Raw genomic sequence first — 26,472 nt, forward strand, 5'->3', positions numbered from 1 at the left:
TGAATTTTATGCAAAGTAAACTATATCCCAATAAAGCAGTTTTTAAAAAGTTACACACACACACACACACACACACACACACAAATCCTCCCCCCAACATGGATTACTACTGTATTACTACTTAGAGCCTGCTAAAAAGCACACACTCAATTATTCAAATATTTATTAATCACCTACTTGCCAATCACGAGAAATACAAGAATGGACCAGACATAGCGTATCCATGGCCTTGAGGAGGTAGTACTCTTATGACAAAAAAGCACAATTTAATAAAATAGTAATAAGGCCTAACATTTAGCAAACATTGGGTGCCAAACACCATTCTAAATGTTACTTGACTTTATTCATTTAAATATATGTAATGTGTTATAACGTGCATACTAATCTTAACAGCAGAGAAACTATGTAATAAAGATGAAATATAAGCTGATGAAATATAAGCTGAATCTTTAAGACTGAATGGAAATTCAGTTAGAGACAGGCATTTCAGGTAGAAAATAGAGCATATACAACAAGAGAGAATTAAAAGTGAGTTACTAGTGTTTTCAACCTAAATAACCATCGCATCCTAAACATAAGTACAACAGCTGTTTAACCCAATAAATATGGTAAACCAAATGCTAAAAATAAATAACTATAAAAGTCTGTTTTCCCATTTTTTACCTATTTCTCCCTCCTCTCATCTCCACTTGTTGATCTCTCCAGCAGCAGTCATTATGGTGCTTATTTATGCCTTTGCCAAATAGCATATATGTTGTTAAACTGCAGGTGATTAGCAAATAAATTCCAACTTCACATTTATGACAATAAAAAGTTAAACGCTTAATGTTAAATGCTTAAACGTTATATGCTTGCTCAAACTGTGGATTTATTTCTCAGCGATAATATTTATTAATAGCAGCAGTAGGAGAGAAAAGTTCTAATTAGCACTACTAGTGATAGACAAAAGTCTTCATAAGCAGACTCAAGTTCTTATCTCTGACAAGTAAAAAGATGAATGGAGGTTGAGTATAAGAGAAGTTTAAAAGTAAATTCACTGTAGGAGGCCAGATTTAACCTTGGCAAGCTTTTGGAGCAGTTTTAAGAAATAATTTGAATCTACAAATACCATACTTTAAAATGATCCACATGTAAATTATAAGCATTGAAATTTAACTTACTAAATTTATTAAATTACATGAATGTACTTTTTTAAAAATCACAAAGGGACTTCCCTGGTGGCACAGTGGTTAAGAGTCCGCCTGCCAATGCTGGGGACACAGGTTCAAGCCCTGGTCCGGGAAGATCCCACATGTCGTGGAGCAACTAAGCCCGTGCGCCACAACTACCGAGCCTGCGCTTTAAAGCCCATGAGCCACAACTACTGAGCCCATGCTCCACAACTACTGAAGCCCACGTGCTCTAGGGCCCGTGCTCCGCAACAAGAGAAGCCACCACAATGAGAAGCCCATGCACCACAACGAAGAGTAGCCCCTGCTCACTGCAACTAGAGAAAGCCCACACACAGCAATGAAAACCCAACACAGCCAAAAAATAAATTAAAGATAAAAATCACAAAAATGTTAGAAACTGTTAATAATTGTTAACTCTAAGGAATGGCATTGCAGTAGAGTTTCACTATCTAATCAATATTCAAACAACAGGGATATACATTAAATTCAAAAGTTATACATATCTATTTGGAAAAGTTAGAAAACAAAGGTAAGAAGAAAAGGAAAAAGTTAAATTTCCTAAGTTTTCTATATTCACCTACCTTGTACAAGAGGTGTATATACACACACACATAACAGAGGAGAAAATACATGAATACATACATGTCTTCCCCCAGGATGGGTAACTACCATATGGCTAAACTACTAGTATATGGCTACTAGTCCCAGCTCTACCTTTTATTACTGTAATCTTAGTCAAGTTACCATGTTTATGGGCATTAATTCCTTCATCTGTAGAGTGAAGGGATTCTAACATCTTTTATGTCTCAAAAATTGTATCAATGTTATCAACTTCAAAAAACAAAGTCACAAAAATATTTAAAATTGCCATTAGTACAAGTTGCTACCCATGGCAATAACTTCTATGCTAAGAATGCTCAAAATTCTAAACAATGAAAAGATATTGCGTGGCTCTGGCATAGCTGCTGTGTGTTTTCACATCTTGCAGGGGTTTTTTGGCCTTAAATTATGCTGCAAATGACAAAAGGACATGGAAATCATTGAGCTTTCAACAGATTTGGTAACCGAGATCATTACCAAACAAATGAACTCTGTGTGTATGTGTGTCTGTGCATGTGTGTTGCTGGCAAGGAGGAGGTGTTTGGTAGGGAAAGAAAAAAGGTTAAGCAATGACCATAAGTTTGGTGAGACACATATGACCAATCCTCTCAAAGATGGGAAATGTTGCAAGGTGAACTTTCAGAATCACATAGAACGTGATTAAGGACAACACATAGAGAAACCTGTTATACCAAACAATACATGTTTGAATTTTATATGAGCAAAAGGGAAGGTACTCCCCTCTCTTTTAGAATGAGACTGATCAAAACCTGGCAAGAGTGATCATTTCTCTTCAAAGGTTTTGAGTACTTTATAGAAGAAATACAATTTCAGGAACTGACTGAATAACAAGTTGAAGAAAACATACGGGAAAGACATTGGGAAAAACTACGGAGAACAGGAAACCAAATGAGATTCAACCAAGTTAAGGAAGTCAACAGAACCCAAGCTTTACAACACTGCTAAAGAAATCTGCTATCTCTGCTTATCTGGTGCATTCTCACATGAGAAAACCAATTATTATTTCCATTTACAAAACAAGATCAGATTAAAATAAAACATGAAAACCAGGAGATTAAGGAATATTTTCCTTGTACGTATATTTTATGAATATAATCAATTCAAATTCATGGTTTTGTTACAGAAAAATCTACACAAATATCATTATAGGATTTTGTAAACTGGAAAAAATAGAAATCATTTAAACTATCTCATTTTATAGTGACTTGTCCAAGGCTCAGATTATCCTGGCCCCAGACCAATGTTCTTTATACTAGACCATACTACCTTTTCATTCTAGGTCTGCTTCTGTTGCATATCTCTTCAAATAAGCTACTTTTCCTTCTTTTTCCTCAGGATTTTCAAAATATTAATTTTTCTTTGTGAACTTACGTTCTAAGACTTTCACAATGGCAACAGAAAAACTTCATTAAAAGGCAAATCACTGAATTACTTTACTAAAACACCATTTGAGAAGCATTAACTCTAATTATGCTCACATACTAAACAGATGTGTACATCTACACAAAAAGCCAGTAATTCACCCAACAAATGTTTACTGACCATTATATACCATAAACTGTTCTCAGTGTTAAGGACACAGCAGGGAACTAAAGGATAAAAATCTCTGTCTTCACAGAACCTAGTGTGGGGAAAGACAATAAATAAAACTAAAATATATAGTATGTTAGATAGTGACAAATATTAGAAAAAATATAAAGCCAAGAAAGTGGATTTTTTTTTAACTTAAAAAAAATGTTTAAAAAATAATTATTTGGCTCCTCCAGGTCTTAGTTGCAGCGTGCAGGATCTAGTTCCCTGACCAGGGATTGAACCTGGGGCCGCTGCATTGGGAGTGTGGAGTCTTAACCACTGAACCACCAGGAAAGTCCCAAGAAGAGGGATATTTTTAAGTAAAGACCTTAAGATGAGTAAGCAAGCCATGCTGGTAATTTGGCAGAAAGTATTCAAGGCAGAGGAATTAGCAAGTAAAAAAGGACCAGACATGAGAGAAAAGGAAAGGCAAAGAGTCCAGGTGGCTGACATGCAATGAACAGAGGAGAAGGAAATGGATGGCCACTGTAAAGATTTTGGCATTTACTCTTAGTGCGATAGAAAGCCACTGATGGGTTTTGAGCAAAGGAGACATCATACTCTGACTTAAAACAGAATCATTCCAGCTGCTGTGTTGGGAATACACCATAACTGTAGTAATCCAGATAAGAGATAATAGTTTGGAGCAGAGTGATAGCAGAGGAGATATGAGATGCGGATTCTGAAAATTGATATATTCCGAAGACTGAATCTACAAAATTTGCTAATTAATGGGCTGGATAAGACTGTGAAAGAGAGGAAACAATGAGGAATGGAAGGTTTTTGGTCCAAGTAAGTGAGAGATGGAACTACCATTTACTGAGATGGGGCAGACTGAATGATAAGCAGGTTTGGGGAGTAATATGACTTTTGAACATGCTAAGCTTAATATACTTATAATGAATCAAAATGAGTCAAGAAGTCAGTTTGAGCCTAGGTTTCAAGGAAGAGGTTAGGACTAAAAATATCAACTTAGAAAGCTGGCTGTGTATAAATCATATTTAAAACCAGGTGATTTGATAAGATTATCTACAGAGTGAGCATAACTTCAGGCACTTTAAATATTAAGGGGCAGAGGACTAAGAAGGAACAGTCAGTGAGACAGAAGGCAATAGGAATCTGTGCAAATCTGGAATCAAGTGAAAAAAAATTACTTTTCAAGGAAGCATACATAATTAACTATGTCAAATGGTACTGATAGGTCAAATAAGATGAGGACTGAGAACCAACAGATTACTGTATATTTACTTTATAATTTAATATAAATTAAATATAATTTATAATATAATATAACTTAATTAATATAATTTAATATGGCTTGTCATCACAGATCTACTATGAATCCCACCCCAAATCTACTATGAATCCTGGTCTGTTCCTGTTACCATTTATTCCCATCCCTGGACACTTAATAAGCTGAAAAATACTACCCAAGACTCAAAGCTTCTAACCCACATGTTATTTACTGTGCTACAGTACTGTACCTGAATAAGTTACAGAACCAAAGGTGAGCTCTGGTATCTACACAACACAGATTTCTCCAAATGAAAACAAACCCCTCTCTCTAGCCCTTCCTTGTTCTCTTAAGCCACTCTGCAAGCAGTCTTATTTCTGACTAGGTCGTATATTTCAGGACAAGACTAAATTTGTGTAAATAATGGTTCCCCCTCCATCAATGCAGTCAATGAAGTAGACTACATTTTAACATATATATTCCCAAATGAACCACTTCTGTAAGTATGAAATTATTTTTTAAAAATGTCAAATATACAAAAAAGTAGAGAAAATCATAAGATACTCATGTATCAATAAATATCACTATTTTGTCCTATTTGCTTTATTTTTTAAAGAAATAAGAATTTCTAAGTGTTACAGATACTGCTGAAACCTCATTCCAACCTCAACCCTCTCCACTCCCTTTCCCCTTTTGCCTCCCCAGAAGCAACCATTTTTCTGAATTCTCATGAGTGTTTTGACTGTATATCAACACATCTATAATAGTTTTAATACATTTAACATTTAATATGAATAATATGCCATACATACCTTTTTGAAAAGTAAACTTTAGAGCAGTTTTAAGCCCACAGAAAAACTGAACAGAAAGTACAGAGTTCCCATGTATTCCTCACCCCTCCTCCACTATCAACATTCTGTACCAGGGTGGTACCTTTGTTACAAATGACGAACCTATGACACATCACTATCACCCAAAGTCCATAGTTTACATTAGGGTACATTCTACAGGTTCTGACAAATATAAACTAACATGTATCTACCATTATTATAGTATCATACAGATTAGTTTCACTGCCCTAAAAATCCTCTGTACTCTGCCTACAGTCTCTGGAAACCACTGATCTTCCACTGTCTCTACAATTTTGCCCTTTCCAGAATGTCATATAGTTGGAATCATACAGTAGGTGGCCTTTTTAGATTGGCATCTTTCATTTAGTAGTATATATTTAAGCTTCTTCCATGTCTTTTCATAGTTTGATAGAACATTTTTTCTTAGTGCTGAAAAATATTCCATTGTCTCAATGTATCATAGTTTACTTACCTTCATTTGCATAAAAACCAAAGAGTGTGATTAATGAATTGTATGGTAAGAGTATGTTCAGTTTTGTAAGAAACCTTGCCAAACTGTCTTTCAACATGGCTGTACCAACTTGTATTCCCACCAGCAATGAATGAGACTTCCCCTTGCTCCACATCCTCATTAACATTGGTTGTCAAGTGTTTCTTCTTTCCTTTTTTTAAATTGTGGTAAAATACACGACATAAAACGTACTATCATAACCATTTTTAACTAAAAAATTTTTATTAAAAAATGTAAAATTTGCCATCGTACTAATTCTTAAGTGAAGAGTTCAGTAAAGTACATTCGCATTTTTGTGCACCCTATGTCCAAAACTCTTTTCATCTCAATAAACTGAAACCCTATAACCTATTAAACATCAACTCCCTATTTCCCCTTCCCCCCGGCAACCATTAAGCTACTTTCTGTTTCTATGAATTTTGCTATCCTAGGTACCTAATGTAAGTGGAATTGTACAATTTTTGCTTTTTGTGACTTAGCATAATGGCTTCAAGTTTCACCCACATTGTAACGTGCCAGAATTTCCTTTCTTCTTAAGTGAGAATATTCCATTGCATGCATATACCACATTTTATTTGTCCATTCACCCACTGAAGGACACTTGGTTTGCTTCCACCTTTTGACTACTGCAGATAATGCTGCTATGACTATTAAGGGTACAAGTACCTCCTTCAAGTCCTTTTCAATTCTTTTGGGTATATTCCGAACCCAGGAGTGGAGTTGCTGGGTCATAGGGTAATTCTATTTTTAATTTTTTGAGGAATCACCATACCATTTTCCATAGAGGCTGAACCATTTTGCATTCTCACCAACAGTGTACCATGGTACCAATTTCTCCACGTCTTCATCAACGCTTGTTATTTTCTGGGGTTTTTTTTTTTTTTTTTTTTTTGGATTTTGTTTTTTCAGTAGTCATTCTAATGGGTATGAGGTGGTATCCCATTGTGGTTTTGATCTGCATTTCCTCAATAACTATTAATATTGAACACCTTTTCATATGCTTGTTGGCCACCTGTATATCTTCTTTGGAGATATGTTTATTCAAATCCTTTGCCCATTTTAAAATAGAGGGTTTTTTTTGTTATTGAGTTGTAGGAGTTCTTTATATATTCTGGATATTAACCACATATTAGATGTGCAAGTATTTTCTCCCATTCCGCCAGTTGCCTTCTCACAACGTTGACTGGGTCCTTTTATGTACAGAAATGTTAACGTTTGATGTAGTCCAATTTACCTATTTTCTCTTTTGTCACCTATGCTTTTGGTGTCATATCCAAGAAATCACTGCTAGTTTCATGCCATGATGCCTTTGTCCTATGTTTTCTTCTAAGAGTTTTATTGTTTTGTCTTATATTTAGGCTCTTGATACATTTTGAGTTATTTTTTGTATATGGCGTTAGGTTAGGGTCCAACTTCATTCTTTTGCTTGTGGATATCAAATATTCCCAGCACCATTTGTTGAAAAGACTGTCCTTTTACCACTGAATGGTCTTGGCACCCTCACCAAAAATCATTTGCCCATACAAGCTAGGGTTTATTTCTGGGCTCCCCATTCTATTCCATTGGTCTATATGTCTGACTTTATGCAAATACCACAGTTTTCATTACCGCAGCTTGGTACTAAGTTTTAAAATCAGGAAGTATGAGACCTCCAACTTTATCTTCTTTTTCAAGATTACTTTTGGCTATTTAGGGCCCACTGAGCTTCCACATGAATTTTAAGATGGATTTTTCTATTTCTACAAATAATACCACTGAGATTTTGATAGAAACTGCATTAAATCTGTACATCACTTTGGGTAGTACAGACATTTAACAATAATAAGTCTTTCAATCCATGAACACGGTATGTCTTTCCATTTATTTGTGTCCCCTTTAATTTCTTTCAGCAACATTTTACAGTTTTCAGTGTAAAAGTTTTTCTTCTCATTGGTTAGTTTTATTCCTAAGTATTTTATTCCTTTTGATGCTACTGTAAATGGGTATGCCTCTCAATTTCCTTTTCAGGTTGTTCCTTGTTAGTGTTTGTTAATTTTATATCCTACAAGACTGTGTCCCAATGGTTCTCACCCAGGGTGATTTTGCCACTCAGGAGACATTTGGTAATTTCTGGAGACAATTTTGGTTTTTACAACTTGGGGGGAAGGGGACAGACATGCTACTGGCATCAAATGGGCAGAGGCAAGGGATGCTGCTAAACATCCTACAACGCACAGGGAAGTTTCCCACAACAAAGAACTATCTGGCCCAACATGTCAATAGTGCCAAACTTGAGAAACTTTGCTAAATTCTACTATGAGTTATTCCCATTAGAACCCAAATTAAGTCCAAATATATTTCAAAATGTACACAAGAAAAAGGAAACATTCCAAAAGATTAACAGCAGTAAGATTATGGAGGATTATTTTATTTTTCCATTTTTCTAAAAAATTTCTACAATTACCATGCCATTACCATTTCAAGAGAAAAAAATTAGCTTGGGACTTTCCTGATGGTCCAGTGCGTAAGACTCTGAGCTCCCAATACAAGGGGCCCAGGTTTGATTTCTGGTCCGGGAACTAGATCCTACATGCATGCCACAACTAAGAAGCCCACATGCCACAACTAAGAAGCCTGAGTGCCGCAACTAAAAAGCCCGCATGCCGCAACTAAGAAGCCCGCATGCCGCAACTAAGAAGCTCACATGCTGCAACGAAGATCCCACATGCCGCAACGAAGCCCCAGCGCAGCCAAAATAAATAAATAAATAAACATTTTTAAAAAGAGAAAAATTAACTTGATTTGAAAAATTTGATTTAGTCACTAATTCTAATCAGAACACATGACTCTCTTTTTTTTTTTTTCTTTTTTAAAGTTGCCTTTGACTTCCACAAGTATTTACTTAAGTGCCACTTATCTGCCAGGCTCTGTGACAAGAATTAAGAATAGAGTGGGGGCTTCCCTGGTGGCACAGTGGTTAAGAATCCACCTGCCAATGCAGGGGACACGGGTTCGAGCCCTGGTCTGGGAAGATCCCACATCGCGGAGCAACTAAGCCCGTGTGCCACAGCTACTGAGCCTGCGCTCTAGAGCCCACGAGCCACAACTACTGAGCCAGTTCGCCTAGAGCCAGTGCTCTGCAACAAGAGAAGCCACCGCAATGCGAAGCCGGCGCTCCACAACGAAGAGTAGCCCCCACTCGCCGCAACTAGAGAAAGCCCGCGCACAGCAACGAAGACCCAACGCAGCCAAATAAATAAATAAATTTATTTAAAAAAAAAAAAAGAATAGAGTGGTATACAAAATAGACAAGGTTCATACTCTCAGGGAGCTTATAGTCTGATGAGAGAATTTAACATTGAGTAAATACACTAACAAATTATGATACGTATTCTTTTTTTTTTTTTAAAGATTTATTTATATTTATTTTTGGCTGTGTTGGGTCTTCGTTTCTGTGCGAGGGCTTTCTCCAGTTGCAGCGAGCGGGGGCCACTCTTCATCGCGGTGTGCGGGCCTCTCACTATCGCGGCCTCTCTTGTTGCAGAGCACAGGCTCCAGACGTGCAGGCTCAGTAGTTGTGGCTCACAGGCTTAGTCGCTCCGCGGCATGTGGGATCTTCCCAGACCAGGGCTCGAACCCGTGTCCCCTGCATTGGCAGGCAGATTCTTAACCACTGCGCCACCAGGGAAGCCCTATGATACGTATTCTTGAGGAAAACAACAGTGGGATTTAACTTTCAACTAGCCTGTTCAGGGATGGCCTCTAAGTAAATGATATTGACGATTCAAAAGATGAGAAATAACCAGGCAGGCGAAGGAAAGGGGATGAAGATAAAGGGAGTGGGAAGGGCATTCTGACAGAGCAGCATGTGTGAAAGGCCTGAAGAAGAGAGGGCTATTAATGTGTTAGAGTTAGAGGAATTAAAAGAAGATGAGTGAGAGCATAGTAAAAGGAGATAATAAGTGAGAGAGGTAGGAGAAGGAGACAGGGACCAGATTTGGCAAGGCCTTAAAGGTCTCAGTAAGGAGTTTGAAAGCTAAATGTGGTGGGATGCAACTGAAGCAGATGAGGAGCGTTGATATGATTTACTTATTTTTTAAAAGAACCACACTGGTTATTTTATGAATTAGAGCAGAGCAATAGCAGAAATAAGGCAACCACTGTAGAGATGAAGTAATCATGATTTGCCCCAGATTTTAACAGTGAGTACAAAGCAAACAGAAAAGTTAAGAATGGAGTGACATTGACTAAATAACGTCATACTTACAACCTTATCATAGAGAAACTTCTCTTTCCAGGGATGTTGTTGCAAAGCCAGCAAAGGGTGTTACTTATGTGACACCCCTCTTCCCCACACCACAGCTGACTGGTGGAGGAGGTGAAGGGGAAAAGCCAATCCATAAGCAGGCCAGCAGTAAAAACAATCTGCCTCAGTTTGGGCAGAGCTTATCAGCATAAGCAGATTCTCTCAGTAATTCAACACGAAGATTATATAAAGACTAAGAGAGTCAGTACCTAGGAAAAATAAAATTTAGTAGCTGAATTAGTGGCTGGCAGAGCAGTAGAGCAAAGATCCATGAATTCCTACCAAGATACTCCTACCTGAAATATCTGGGATAATGTGACAACTGGTTCCTTAATGTTCCTAACACCCCACCCTTATTTGACATAGTCTGAATAAGGGTGTTCCTTGCATTCTCTCTTTTTTTTTTTTTTTTGGGCCGCGTAGCGGCTTGTGGGATCTTAATTCCCCGACCAGGGACTGAACCCAGGCCCCTCAGCAGTGAAAGCACCAAGTCCTAACCACTGGACCGCCAGGGAAGTCCCTATTCCTTGCATCTTTAAAAGCTTAATCAAAGCAAGTATCCACTAAAGAGGGATTTTAATTTTACAGAAATTGAGGCTAAAAAAATTATTATAAAGCTTTCCTGATGGCATATAGCTCATGAGATGCAATCCTAGGCCTTCTCATTCTAAAAATCAACCTTTCCCACAAATCTTAAGGGAAGAGTTACTGGATGCCACACATTTAGGATATCCTTTCCTTTCAAATTTAAGGTATGTTATTTATTATAAATTTGAGTTTAGGAAAGAAAGATAAGGGATCTACTACAACACTAGCTCACAGTGGTTAAATATCACCACAGGGTCAGTTTAGAGCAGGGATCTGAGAAATCTTGACCTTCTAGAATGTAAAACCATGAGAATAGGAATTTAGCCTGTGTTATTCATTGCTCTAGCCTCACTGCTTACAACAGAACCTCAGACACGGAAACTGAGTAATTATTTGCTGAACAAATGAATTCAATACAGGGAAGGGTAGATGAAAAGTGAGTGAAAAAGAGCTGCCAAGAGTTCACCTGTGACCCTTAGGTAGTAGAAAGTTGCCACAATCCCTACTTATTTCTCTTAATTAAGCTACAACTTTAGTGAGATATAATTCACATACTATAAAATTCACTCATTTAAATTGTAAAATTCTGTGGTTTTTAGTATATTCACAAAGTTGCACATCAATCACCACCATCCAATTCCAGATCATATTCTTCACCACAAAAAGCCCTATACCTATTAGCAGCCAGTCCCCATGTGCCCCTTGTCCCAAGGCCTTGGCAACCACTAATCAACTTTGTCTCTTTGGATTTGCCTATCCTGGACATTTCGTATAAATGGAATTACAGAATATGTGATCTTTTGTGACTGGCTTCTTAACATTTTTTCAAGGTTAATCCATGTAGTAGCATGTAGCAGTACTTCATCCCTTTTTATGGTAGAATAATATTCCACTGTATGCATATCCAGGTTTTGTTTATCAATTCATCAGTTGATGGACATTTGGGTTGTTTCCATGTTTTGCCTATTTTAGATAATGCTACTATGAACATTCATGTACAAGTTTTTGCGCAGACACTTGTTTTCGATTCTTTTGGGTTTTTTACCTAGGAGTGGAACTGCTGGGTCACATGTTAACCCTTTAACTATTTAAGGAACTGCCAAACTGCATTCCAAAGCGGCTGCACCATTTTACATTCTCATCAGCCACGTATGAGGGTTCCACTTTCTCCACATCCTCATCAACACCTGTTATTGTCTATCTTTTTGCTTACAGCTATGCTAGTAGGTGTGAAGTGGTATCTCATTATGGTTTTCAGCTTAATGACTAATGCTGTTGGATCATACTTATTTGTTTATTGGTCCTAAATAAGCTTTGTCATAATTTAAAGATAATACCATTTTAAAGCTGGAGAACAAAAGGGAATTGGAAAAAATTATTCAAGACATTAAGAGAAAAAAGTGTGAAAACTCTGATATAAGACATTTGAGAAAACAGTTGATCAACAATGAACTCAATTCTGTAGCTATACCTGTGAACACCTCTACATAATAGTCAAAGGCAAAATAAGAAACCATTCTACATCTGTATCGGATGGTAGTGCTTTATAATTTTGTCTTCAATAGGCTTTTTCTTCCGTTCTTCTTACTCTAACAGACAGACCCCTCATTCTTTGGAGAAACCTGTGGTTTAAGTGGAGGTACCAACACCCTCCCCCAACAAAAGCACCCCCCCACACACACACAGCTGGCCTATGGCACATGACTTTGTGCTGGCCAGTCACAGAACCACATTCCTCTGCCCACAGTGATTAATTCAGGTGTAAGTATGCAATCAAATCTTGATCAATCAGAGTCCTCCCTAGACTTTCATTAGAACTCTTATAATGTGAGCTATGTCTTCGAACTTACTGGGTTATGAGAGCCAGATTCCCCACTTTGCTTTAACTAATTTGAGCTGGGTTTCTGTTCCCCAAAACAAAACTGTATAATATTAAAAAATCAGCTCTTTCAGCCTGAAGCTATCAGACCTAACTTTTAATATCAACATTATGGAAAAAGAGTTTATGGTATTCAAAGCCACTATTCTAAACAAAGACAGAAAATATTGGGTTTCATAATTACTAAAGAACCAAGAGTAATGTAACAATTATTCAAAAATCTTAAGACTTTATTTTGCTTTCTTCTTTTCTGGACCTGCAACAGCTGAAAGAGGCTAAAGAGGAACAGGGGAATAGGCAGGATGGGTGGCAAAAAGGTTAGGATCATTTAACACAACCAGGTAGAGACTAGCTGTAGGGCCTTCAGGATACAACTACTGTAACTAAATTCACGTAACACTTACTTTAAGGAACCACACATGCTGTAAAAACTGAAACAAGTATTAAGAGTAGATACTGGGCAACTAAAGCTTTCATTTAAAGAACTAGAAACTGAGACAGAACATAATTTGCTTTCTAATATTAAAAATATGTCTATCACCAAATTATGAAACACCACATTATCTTAGGATTCTGACTTTTGTTAATACAAATTTAAAGAAATTTCAGGTTTGCCAGAATATACCATTATTGAAAATGTAATTTACATTAAGTTCAATGTAAATGAAATTTAGGGTCAAAGTGATAGCTAATCAAATTTTGTCCTAACAGTAAACAAACAGTAACAGAAAACAGTTTAGCATTGTAAATAATCAAGCTAATCTTGTAGTACCAGTAAATGTGTATGGCCTTAAACCATTTTTCATTACGTGTACCAAATAGTGTGAATAAGAGCTATTTTCTGGTTAAATTTACAGTCTTGTGGGACAACAGTTACAAAATCTTCATAAAGTATTTACTAACCTACTTACAACACAGGATTAGAGAAATGAAGTCAGAAACTAGTAATTCTGTGACAATTTGGTTAAGCATACAGGAGAAAGTAGGCTTTCACTTGAGTGCTAATGAAGGGAAAAAGAAGCCTTCTCCAATTCATGTGATGTGATTTGAATTATGGTGCACAGTGGTACAAAAGGAACTGCAAACAAAATGTTAATCTGACAGGGAACACAGGGGGTTATTTGGATGTAATGTATGATGAAGCAAGTTGGTAGAAATAAAAGCAGCCACCATTCACTCTACCTGCACTATATGCCAAGCACTATTAAGCATTTAAGTAGTTTAAAAAGATTAAGTTAACTTCCATAACTATTAAACAGAGGAACTAGGGTTCAAATCCAGGTGTGACTCCATAGTCCATGTTATTTAACTGTGATACCATAAAGCCTTTCAAGAGTCTTTTATTAATTAAAAGTGACAATCACCTATAACAGAAGCAACAATAATAAACACAGACAGTGATTCTCAAAGTGTGGTCAGTGGGCCCCTGTGGGGACACTGAGACCTTTTCAGAGGGTCCACAAGGTCAAAACTATTTTCTTAAATTACTACTACTAATTTTTTTTTTATTATGTTAACATTTGCACTGTACTGCACTGCAATAGGTAAAGCCGCTGATGCTTTAGCATGAATTAAGGCAATGTCACCAAGCTGTAATAATAGTCATTGTGTTTCAGTTAAAAAGAAAAAAGCCTGTTCACTGAAGAATGTCCTTGATGAGAGGCTTCCCTGGTGGCGTAGTGGTTAAGAATCCGCCTGCCAACGCAGGGAACACGGGTTCAAGCCCTGGTCCGGGAAGATCCCACATCCCGCGAAGCAACTAAGCCTGTGTGCCACAACTACTGAGCCTGTGCTCTAGAGCCCGCGCGCCACAACTACTGAGCCCGCGTGCCAAAACTACTGAAGCCCATGCACCTAGAGCCCGTGCTCCACAACAAGAGAAGTCACTGCAATGAGCATCCCGCGTACCGCAACGAAGAGTAGCTGCCGCTCACTGCAACTAGAGAAAGCCCGTGCACAGCAACAAAGACCCAACGCAGCCAAAAATAAATAAAATAAATTTTTTAAAAAAGAAAAATGTTAAAAAGAAAAAAGAGTAATGTCCTTGATGAAACAGTAAAAAAATTACTTTTATTAAAAACCGGCCTTTCCTTTCTAAAATTTTGTGATAAAATGGGGATTACACATAAACCATTTCTACAGCATACCCCCTTCTGCAGTAGGATGACTGTTTCAGGAAAAAGTATTTGTGGGACTGTTTTGAGTTGCTAATTGAACTAGCCACTTTTTTCATGGAACATCATTTTTACTTGAAAGAACAACTGAGAGACAAATTATGGCTATTCAGAAAGTGTCTGGCAGATGTTTTCACAAAAATGAGCAAAGTGAACTTATGGCTTCAAGGAAAACAACTTAAAGTATCTCTTGCTAATGACAAAATTTGAGCTTTCAAGTGAAGATAAGAATTTTGGAAAACTTGTATCTACCACTGTGAGCTTGACAGATTACCAATATTTAAGATTTTTCTGATGAGCTATGTGGCGATGCTAATAATTGTGAATTTTCATTGTAAAATAAAATGTGTCAGCATTCGGAAGATCTACACAACTCACTGAACTAATATTTCCCAAATGACCAATACATGATGTTACAAAATCAGGCATGTCCAAGTGCAAGACAGACCAATGGATTTTAATGTAACAAAGTAAGAAAAGTTTACTAATATGGTTTCACATTCCACATTGCAACTAACTTTTAAGAAAGTGTTATTTCTGGAGTTTTGGCATATATGGTATGATATGGTATATCAAAGAATAATTTCCTTAATTATCTGAAAAGGCTATTAAACGGTCCTCCCTTTTCCAACTGCCTACTGTGTGAAACTGGATGTTCTTCATATACTTCAACCAAAAGAACATACCAAAAGATTGAATTCAGAAATAGATATGAGGGGGCTTCCCTGGTGGCGCAGTGGTTAAGAATCCACCTGCCAATGCAGGGGACACGGGTTTGAGCCCTGGCCCGGGAAGATCCCACATGCCGCAGAGCAACTAAGCCCGTGCGCCACAACTACTGAAGCCCGTGTGCCACAACTACTGAAGCCCGTGTGCCACAACTACTGAAGGCTGCGCGCCTGGAGGCTGTGCTCCGCAACAGAAGAAGCCACCGCAATGAGAAGCCCTCGCACTGCAATGAAGAGTAGCCCCCGCTCGCGGGAACTAGAGAAAGCCCGCCCACAGCAACAGAAGACCCAATGCAGCCAAAAAATAAATAAATAAGTGAAATAAATCTAAAAAAAAACAAAAAAGAAAGAAACAGTTACGAGAATTCAGCTATCTTTACTGGAGCCAAACATTAAAGAGACTCAAAAAAATGTTAAACATGGCCATTCTTCTCACCAAATTTTCTAGGTTTTGAAAAATAAGTTATCTTCGGTTAGAAATTTATGTTTATATAAAACAGCTCTGGGACCTCCCTGGTAACGCAGTGGTTAAGAATCACCTGCCAATGCAGGGGACACAGGTTCGAGCCCTGATCCGGGAAGATCCCACATGCCGCAGAGCAAGTAAGCCCGTGCGCCACAACTACTGAGTCTGCGCTCTAGAGCTCGCGAGCCACAACTACTGAGCCCGTGTGCCACAACTACTGAAGCCTGTGTGCCTAGAGCCCATGCTCCACAACGAGAACCCACCGCAATGAGAAGCCCGTGCACCGCAACAAAGAGTAGCCCCTACTCGCCGCAACCAGAGAAAGCCCGCGCGCACAGCAACGAAAACCCAAAGCAGCCAAAAATAAATAAATAAATAAATTTATTTTTAAAAAACAGCTTTGTTAGTGTTATTTTTGAGTTAATATTTTTTAAAATTCTTACTTTTAGTTTCTAAAATGGTAAAAATTGTTATTAATAGAAACTCCCAAATAAAGTTTTAAAAAAATTTTTTTAATACATTTATTTATTTATTTATTTATTTATTTTTGGCTGCATTGCATCTTTGTTGCTGCACGTGGGCTTTCTCTAGTTGCAGCCAGCAGCAGCTACTCTTCGTTGTGGTGCATGGGCTTCTCAACTGTGGGGGCTTCTCTTGTTGCAGAGCACGGGCTCTAGGCACGTGGGCTTCAGTACTTGTGGCACGTGGGCTCAGCAGTTGTGGCTCGCAGGCTCTAGAGCGCAGGCTCAGTAGTTGTGGTGCACAGGCTTTGTTGCTCCGTGGCATGTGGGATCTTCCCGGACCAGGGCTCAAACCCGTGTCCCCTGTATCGGCAGGCGGACTCTTAACCACTGTGCCACCAGGGAAGTCCCCCAAATAAAGTTTTTTGAGGGTCCTTATTTTTAACGGCATAAATAGGTCTTGAGCCCCAAAGCTCTGAAAATTTCTGAACTAAGACCATAACAAGCACGTATATATTGTCCTTATTTAGTAGGTGCCAATACAAAGATTGCTTTCATTTTATCTGTGGAAGAAAGGAGTCTCCCTCATCCCTGTCTTATTAAACCTAAATGGAAAGCACAGTAAGTAAACAGATTGTGTTCTCTAGTTTAAAGTCCACAAATAAAACACAATTTCCAAAAAGATCTCTGGTTTTAAAAAAAAAAAAAGGAAACAACACTTACTGAATGCCTATTATACCCCATGTACTATGCTAGGTGCTTTCACATATAGCCTTTTAATCAACTTTGAGATCTGTATTAAGGCTGAGAGAAGTTAAAGGGAGGTAATATAGTACAGTACAAATAGTATTGACTTCACTCTGACATTCCTGAGTTAAGACCTTTTCCTTGAATGTTATGCTATTATGTCACTTAACTCTAGAATTTTTTTCTTTACATAATAATAATTCTTACTTACATGACTGAGAGAGATGAGAATACAATTAAAAGCATATACAGTAGATGCTCAAGAAGTTAGTTCCCTTTAATCAGACTTCTGCTCTGTTCCAAAACTAAACCAGTGAGTATCACAATCATTGTTCAAGGTTAGATTTGACAAACTCTCATTTCACCATTATAGGCCTCACGTAGATGAATGCTACTCCAGTAAACATTTAAAAATATCTTAAGGACCCACAACCACTATCAGATACAAGAGATCAATGTTTAAAAATTACCTACACATTTTTCCTAAACTTGTTTCATTCTTTTAAAGCTAAATCACTCCTACAACTCTTCCCAATCTTGTTATATTCACATTTGACATACTAGTCTCTATGAAAAACGACATCTTGATATCTCTAAGAAAATTATCAATGAAGCAATTCTGAAATTGGTTGCCTTATAAACTAGGAAAGCTGAAAGGAAGCACAAAAACAATTATTTAATTCCCAACTATATTTCTATCAGATATTTCATATTGTCACATGCTTGGACTATTATATGAAAAATTAGACAGTGGTTATTTTAAGTATAGTAAATATGGTCCAAGATTTGTGATGAGAGAGGTCAGTCTCTAAAAGTTAACAAGACTTAATAGCTTAACAATGCCTTTCACTCTGTACAGTTTAACAAATCACCAAGGCCATTTCTAAACAATAAAACAGCTGATCAATTTATTAAACTCTTGCCAACCAAGCAACTATTTTTTCCTGAAGTTCAACCTGACTTCATATTTGATGCTGTGTGGACAATAACAAGTTTCCAATTATGTAGTATTTTAATATTCTTTTATTTTTAGGGTAAGTATTTTTCTTAGTGTTTTTACAAGATCTAATTATTTTTCTAACATAACTTATGCTCTATTCAATCCTGGATAACCTCAGAACTTCTATAAAAATTATGCAGGTTTATTAGAAAGTCTGTAAGAGAATTCCCCCTCTACTTTTAAAACATAAGCTAGATGAGATTAATTTGCTTTATTCCGACACATTTTTTAATTTGAAATTTGGTCACTACCCATTTCCTGTGTTGCACTGTACATACCCTCGCTATGGTTACTATCTCAAACTAATAATGATGATCCTCTACCACACTGCACAAAAGAAACCACACCCTGAATGTCATCTGACAGTTCCTGCAAGTTATTTTAAATGGATACTGACATATAACTTCTTTAATGCTTTTATCTTTCAAGAAGTTAGCATGACCATATTTTGGAGGAGCCAGAATGGTAGAATGTAACACAGAAATAACTATCAGACTGAAGGCTATGGAATCAGTTTCAATTCCAACACTTAGAAATTCTGACTTTACAAGGGTCACTAATTCCCTGTGCCCAAACTGCCCTTCAATGAGCAATTACATCTCTCTACATTAAAAATGTTCCCATTAATTTTAAGTTCAACATAACTTATATATGCACACAGAGAAAAAACAAAGAGCCAACTGCAAATAAGGGAGTTAGAGAATCAATTTCACTGAATCCTATTAAATCTTCTTCCTCCCCCTAAGAAAAGCTGAAGGTGATAAATGCTCAGAGAATTGCCAGGCATCTTCCTAACATTAACCTATTAATCTTCACAACACTCATGAAGCAGATGTCAAGGACCTCTAGTTTTACAGATGAAAGAACCCTAAGACTAACTGATTCTCCCAAAGGCACACACAGTTAGAGATTAGATTAAATTAACTCTTAAGACTTTGTACTCATCATAATTTGGAATCAAACAATGTTAGGTCAAACCAAAAAATGTTATAATTATCTCATGCTATCCTCTATATCCGTGCTGTCCAATAAGGTAGCCACTAGCCATATGCAGCTATTAAGAACCTGAAATGTAGCTAGCCCAAATTGAGATACGCTGTAAGTGTAAAAGACAGACCAGATTTTGAAGACTAGTATGAAAAGAACATGAAACATCTCATTAAATTTTTTTACACTGATTACATGTTGAAATGGTATTTTGGATATACCGGATTAAATAAAATTCATTGGACAGCACTGGTCCATACTTCTTTTCAAAGACCTTCCAATGAAACATGTCACTGTAAGACCAACCAAAAAGCAGTATTTTCTTAGAATCTGTTGTAGCACAATACAGAAACCATATTTTGAGGGGGGAGGAAATGGGCATAATTAGTATTTTGAGGGACACAGGCATATATGTAATGAATAAATACACAAAATAGGCATTCAAGTGTTCTCTAAGGATAATAAAAGATGTTTCTATCTCATTGCAGGCATATGTGACAGAATAAATCACAAGTGAGGAGAGAGTATGACTTTCCCTTAAAGTCATATTCCATTTTCTTATGTGGAAATGTGAAAATATTCATATTTCTAATACACACACAGGGTTATCAAAGTCACAAGGATGCCCATAAGGCACAATGAACTTCTCAAAAAAATTTTACCTAATGTGTATTTATAATTATTTTTTTAAAAGTCACATACCATAATATTGTTCTAATATAGAATCAACACAATCTTATTTTGACTAAAATAATAAGAGATACACAGTAAGGGGAAACATCAATTCAAAAAATAAGGATCACCTGAAAATAGTTCGGCAACTCCACATAAAGTCACCATATGTGTTTTGTGACCACCTAGAGGGGTGGGATAGGGAGGGTGGGAGGGAGACGAAAGAGGGAGGGGATATAGGGATATATGTATACATATAGCTGATTCACTTTGTTATACAGCAGAAACTAACACAACATTGTAAAGCAATTATACTCCAATAAAGATGTTTAATAAATAAATAAAGTTATCATATGACCCAGTAATTCCACACCTAGGTGTATAAGCAAAGAGAATTGAAAACACAGGTCTACACAAAAATGTGTAGATGAATGTTCAGAGCAGCATTATGCATAATAGTTAAAAAGTGGAAACAATGCAAAAGTCTATCAAATGATGAAGGAATAAACAAAATGTAGTCTATCCACACACTGGAATATTCAGCTATAAAAAGGAATGAAGCACAAATACATTCTGATTACAGAGTGTATGAACCTTGAAAACATTATGCTACCTAAAAGAAGCAAGTCACAAAAGATCACATATTGTATAACTCCATTTATATGAAACATCCAGAATAGGCAAATCTAGAAAGACAAAGAGTGACTGCTAGTGAGTTTGGGTTTCTTTGGGTTTCTTTCTTTGGGTTTCTTTCTACATGAAAATGTCCTAAGACTGACTGTGCTGATGGTTGCACAACTATGTGAAAACACCAAAAGCCACTTCAAATGCGTGAACTGTATGGTATTTGAATCACATCTCAGTGAAATGTTAAAAAAAAAAAAAAAAAAAAAGCGCAGCCAGAAATGTAGAGGGGAAAAGGATCAGAAGGACTGTCAAGCATTTAATTGTTATTTCTCTGGATGTTTGTAACTTTGTGATATTTATGTTTTTAGGTTTTGTAATTTGTGATTTTTTCCCTCATGTTAAATATTAATACTGGTCAAAAAAATTTTTAATCACATCATTATACAACTAGGTAAACTTAATAAAAATCGTAAGTTCTACATTTAAATGGCAATTTCTATAGCATATGAATTATCTCAATAAAGATGCTGAAATTTCACTTCAACTAGGAAATAGTCCCTCAAACTAGGAAACCCACTAAGACAGCACTAACTGCCTTGGAAAGTAAATGGCTTTGTGGAAAGTCCAAAAGACAGTTACTATCTCAGTCAAGCAAATGCTCAAAGTTCAGAAACAGATGATGGGAATTTGAAGATCTCAGTATAAAAAAGTACAAAGAAACAACATAAAAATTACTACTTGACCACTTTCTCCTAAAAGCTAACCTCCTGATTCAGATGCAGAATGGAAAACAAAAACAAACAAAAACCCCTATTTACCTAGACGCCTAAACCTGAAGGCAAGAAGTCTTCTATTAAAAATCTGTGATGTGGGTGTGTGCTTAACCCACACACCTTATGTAGCCTAAGAACCTCAGGAGCAGCTGTTACTTAAGATAATGAAGGTTGCTTTTCACCCTTTTCAAATAATAAAATGTGATGGTGCCACTCCACAGCCCACCCCATCCCCCGCTACCACCACCACCGGCAGGTGGAGGGAAAGGATACTGTAGACTAGAGGATGACAGCTTTGTATAACCCTTTGGACTCTATATGTAAGAATGCAGCTGGTGGTCTCTCAGGAGGGGGTAAAGAGATTTGTGAACAAGCTGAAATAAGGGGTATCCTTTGCCTGGAAGAGGGCACACCGTGAGCCACATCTTGAATCAGCTATATCCATAGTAAAACACAGGCCGCTGGAAGGAACTGTTAGCATCACCAGGATGGCCTCTCACGCCGGGGGTGTTTTTTTTCAACGGAGAAGTTGACTCCTGTAGTTTGGATACTGGGGGGAGGCAGGGGTAAAGCGGGAGTCGGGAAGACCAGAGAAAATGCCTTTAAGTGGAGACGACTCGGGCCTCGCTGAGGAAGTTCTGAGACCCACTCGGTCACCACACGCTAGTCCCCCTCCGCCACCACCTCCCACCGCCCTCCTGCCCGCGGCGCCCGACGTCGGTGCGGGAGCGAGAGCCGGAATCTCCGCCGCTACCGAGATGGGGGCCGCAGCCCGGCCCGGGCAGCGCGGCACACGCACGCCTCCTCCGCACTCGCCGCGCCCGGCCCAGCCCCTCGCACCCGAGCCGGGCCGGCTCCTCGGGGCAGGCCTAGGCCGCGCCGGCGGTACCCCGGCACCTCGCTCCCCGGCGGAGGCGGACCAGGCCAGACACAAACTTCCCGGCGCGTTAGCACAGGCGTCACGGACGGGCCGGCCCCCAGCGCCATTCCCCCACGGCCCGGAGGCGGCTCCCGCCCCTACTCCCCACACTCCGAGTCCCGGCGTAGATCAACCCGAGGCCCACGGCCCCCACCCCTCCGGCGCCCCCGAGTTTACCTCCAAGTCGCGGCCTTTGTTCTTGAAATTCTTGAGCCGTTGGTTGTCCAGTTTCTCGTTGTCCGCCATGGCCGGGCCGGTGACTCCTTCCCCCGCCCGGGCCCCGCGGGATCCGCCCCAACCACCACGCCGCACCGACACTCCCAGCAACCGGGCCGCCGCCTGTGCTGCTGTGCCCGCCGCGGCGTCGCTTCCTTCCTCCTCTCACCTGCCTCCGCCGCGGTCTTCTCCTCCTCTCCCCGCCCGTTTCCGCCCCCCCCCCCGCCCTAACCCCAGCACGACCGCAGCTCCGGCGAAGACAACTGCGGGGCCGGGCGGCGGCAACGGCGGCGGAATGTGCTGCCGGCTGCGAGGGGGAGGAAGCCTCGATCTGAGGGCCCCGGCGCCTCGGCCACGCCCATCGCCGCCAGCCCAGCTCGCCGATTGGCCAACCAGACTCTGGTGCGTTCAACCAATCAGAAAGAACGATGGAGAGCGGGGGCGGAAGAGCGAACGGAAAGGGGAAGCGGGCGACGCTGGGAAGAAGGGGCCTGGGCACAGGCCTGGCCCCGGAGGGGAGGGGAGCGGTGGGGGCAGAGCCCGGAGGGACCACGTGCCCCCGGAGCAAGGGGGAGGAAGCGAAAGAGAATTAGAGGCGGGAAGGGGAAGGAGACGCCAGGGAACGAGTTGGTTTGCTCATGTACGGCCCACCCCAGACGTCTGGGGTCCGGGGTCGAAGCCCACTTAAAGTACGTTCTTTTCTTCTTCGGTGAGCCTTCTCTTCCAGAGCATTCTTTGCGAGCTCCGCTGGCTTTACAGGAAGTGGGATCTGCGCCTCTGCTCCATCCCGGGTCGGGACAACCCCCTCCTCTCAACCGAGCTCCCTACCCTGTCAGGGGTCTCTGCTGTCTGGGGGCCCGGCTTCGGGGCCTGGACTGGAATGAGTGACGTGCGTTCGGGATGCGCAGCGGAAAGCGGTAGAGACAGTGGGTGGAAAAGGCAAAGGACGTTTTAGACGAATCTGATTCATCCTCTCTAACCAAGTCCCGCAACAGGTGGGAAGTTGGGAAGCGCTGATGATCCTGTGACGATACCACCCCCTGGATATTTCGTCTTAGAAAGTTAAAGGAGCTCCTCGGCCACAAAGTACTAACTTATGGAAGGCGGGGACCGTGGCACCTGGCATAGGCAATGTAATATTTTAACTCTGTTGAGAAAGGAAATGAGTTCCAAAGATATACATCTCTACCAGAAATGTTATTACCAGAGGCAGAAATAACACAAGCTACAAAGAACGTACTAAAATGTTTTAGAAAGCGGGAGAAGGAAATGGTTTAAAATATATTTAAATCCAACTAATAGCTCCTCAAATATGCAGGAGCAATTGGGGTCGGAAGGAAAGCGGGGTGTTTAGAAGCTTTGGGTGTGTTTAAATTTGGCGAGTTAGCGGGAAGAGACCCTTATTCAAACTACTTTGGGAACTTTTACACCTGGTCCCTCCCACTTCCTTACCGGTATATTTTTCGGGGTAGAACGTGCAGAGATAAAACGTTTAAAATAAGTATAATACCTTTAAAGTCCTCAATACTTTGTATGCTTTGAGCTGCCTAGGCAAACAGAAGCTGTACCTGGAAATAATTCACACTGAACGTTCACTTGAATGTAAATTCAGTGCCGATTCTAAGTTTAAAATGATGTTCATTATAAATCTTTATTCCCCAAAGAATCATTTAATTGAAATAACATTGCACACTGTAGCACTGATGTCTTCAAAGTGAGTTTAGGATAAGAAAATTCAGTTTAGAATACCGTACTCCTAAAAGAAGGGTGTGATCACAGTTATCCACTAAGAGAGATGCAATACAAACCGGAAATAACCACAACTTGTAATTTCGGTTTTAAATATTTGTTTAATGTCTGTCTAAGGTCTCTCTCCCTCTCTACACGATAAGCTCTCTGAAGTCAAGGGCCATATTTGTTTTTTTTTCTCTATATACCCGACACCTAGTACTTGGCATGGTAGTGTGCACTCAGTGACTATCAAAGGCAGGACCTGAATCTAAGCTGCTGTGAGTGTATGTTTCATAAGTTAAAAGACAAGCTAACACTTCTTGATTAAAAATGTTGACTGAGTTAGTACAGCTTCTAATCTACACTGGGTTCCTTCTAATAATTCTTAATTTGGTATCATGCTCACTCCAGGGTTAAAGTTCAGGGGGTAGATCAGACATAGGCTTCAGAGCAACCCCCCACACACACATGTTTAGAAGGAGTCGTGACACACTTTTCTAAAACGAACAGTTGTCCTTAATTATAATGCTTAGGTAGTCTGTTTGCTGGCCTAAATTTTTCATTTGAAATTATCACTACCCATTGCCACTCACTTTACATGTTTAGTGTCTGTACCTCCAGTTCTTTCCAGATAGAAGATACATAATTTATATAAAAGGAGTACATTTTTTTTCCGGGGAGTCGGTAATAGATCTAAATGCAGATCGACAATCTAATTGGCAAGATATGGTAGCTCTTAGTTAGGAGGTGTCAGAAATTTAACTTGCTGAACTAAGGAAATAGTAATATGCAGCCATTAATACCATTTCAACACAGACTATTTAACAAGTTTTTTGTGTGTATTATGAAATATATTTATAACCAAACACTGTAAGACTTATACATGAGACCTATTTTAAACAGGATATTCAATGGCAGGTACGTAATATCCTGACTTGTTATTATTTTGGTATAAAAAAAGTCTAAAATATTATGGAGATACTAGCTTTCAATGTGTCATGAAATTCTCGTCACTTTCTGAATAAAGAAATTTATCTCTTTATTTTCTTTACTTATTTATTTCTCTGTTCTGCAGCAGAGACTTGTGAGAGGATTTGTGAAGCTTTATACAGGGTTTTAGCTGATCAAATGTAATTTCAAAAATAATTATAATTGATCATTATTTCATTTAAGCAGTTTGGAGTATGCTCATGATACATATATTAACTTGAAGATTGTGGAATCCCTCTTTAATCTAGAATATGGATCTTACAGTTTGTGTTACTGTTTGGGGAGTTATGAGTGATTTCTTGAGCAAAACTCTAGGCAGTATTTACTGAAACAAGAAGCAGTTTTATGTGCTGCTAAATCTTAACTAAAGTGTAATTTCTATTTTTTATAGTAGAGTGGTTCTTTTTTTTTTTTTAGAGAGAAAAAAACATTGGACCTTTGTTAATATGCTTTTATTTTCTTAGGAAAACAGAACTGATCAGGTAGTGGGGGACTTTATTCCTCTATATTGCCAGGATTTTTCAGACTTTTGAGGAGCCTGGAAAAAATTACTTCTTATTTTGACTCAAGTCCGGGAATGGTAAGAGATTAAAAGCATAGCTGTTGATAATAATCTGACTGAGAAAGATGAGCCACCAGTTTTTCTTTTAACTTAGTTTTTTTTTTTAAGCTTAGTTTTGACTAATTAATTGGAGAAATACTCATAATTCATGTGTACAAATCATTGATTATTGGTAAATATCTATTTGTATTGCCACCAGGCAAACATCCATAGATTTTTTAAAACTTTTTTCACTTGCTTTTTTTTTTTATTTTTAAAATTTATTTATTTATTTATTTTTGGCTGCATTGGGTCTTTGTTGCTGTGCGTGGGCTTTCTCTAGTTGCGGCGAGCGGGGCCTACCCTTCATTGCGGTGTGCGGGCTTCTCATTGCGGTGGCCTCTCTTTGTTACGGAGCACGGGTTCTAGGCGCATGGGCTTCAGTAGTTGTGGCTCGCGGGCTCTAGAGCACAGGCTCAGTAGTTCTGGCACATGGGCTTTAGTAGTTGTGGCTCACGGTCTCAGTAGTTGTGGCTCACAGGTCCTAGAGCGCAGGCTCAGTAGTTGTGGCGCACAGGCTTAGTTGCTCCACGGCATGTGGGATCTTCCTGGACCAGGGCACAAACCCGTGTCCCCTGCACTGGCAGGCGGATTCTTAACCACTGTGCCACCAGGGAAGCCTCCTTCACTTGCTTTTTATTTGGACCTAAATATTGAAAAAATGAAA

At 39.0% G+C, this 26,472-nt stretch overlaps 1 protein-coding gene across 1 annotated transcript in view; it reads right to left on the reverse strand.

The window, feature by feature from the left end:
* Window positions 1-22,787, reverse strand: part of KPNA4 (karyopherin subunit alpha 4) — a 54,243-nt gene extending 31,456 nt beyond the window's left edge. The window contains exon 1 of the mRNA XM_068546190.1: window positions 22,445-22,787. Coding sequence (XP_068402291.1) covers window positions 22,445-22,513 — 69 coding nt within the window. The 5' untranslated portion in view covers window positions 22,514-22,787. The remainder of the gene's footprint in view (window positions 1-22,444) is intronic.
* Between the last annotated feature and the right edge of the window lie 3,685 nt (window positions 22,788-26,472).

Source organism: Eschrichtius robustus, chromosome 6 (genome assembly GCF_028021215.1).
Source record: "Eschrichtius robustus isolate mEscRob2 chromosome 6, mEscRob2.pri, whole genome shotgun sequence".
NCBI classification, from domain to species: Eukaryota; Metazoa; Chordata; class Mammalia; order Artiodactyla; family Eschrichtiidae; genus Eschrichtius; species Eschrichtius robustus.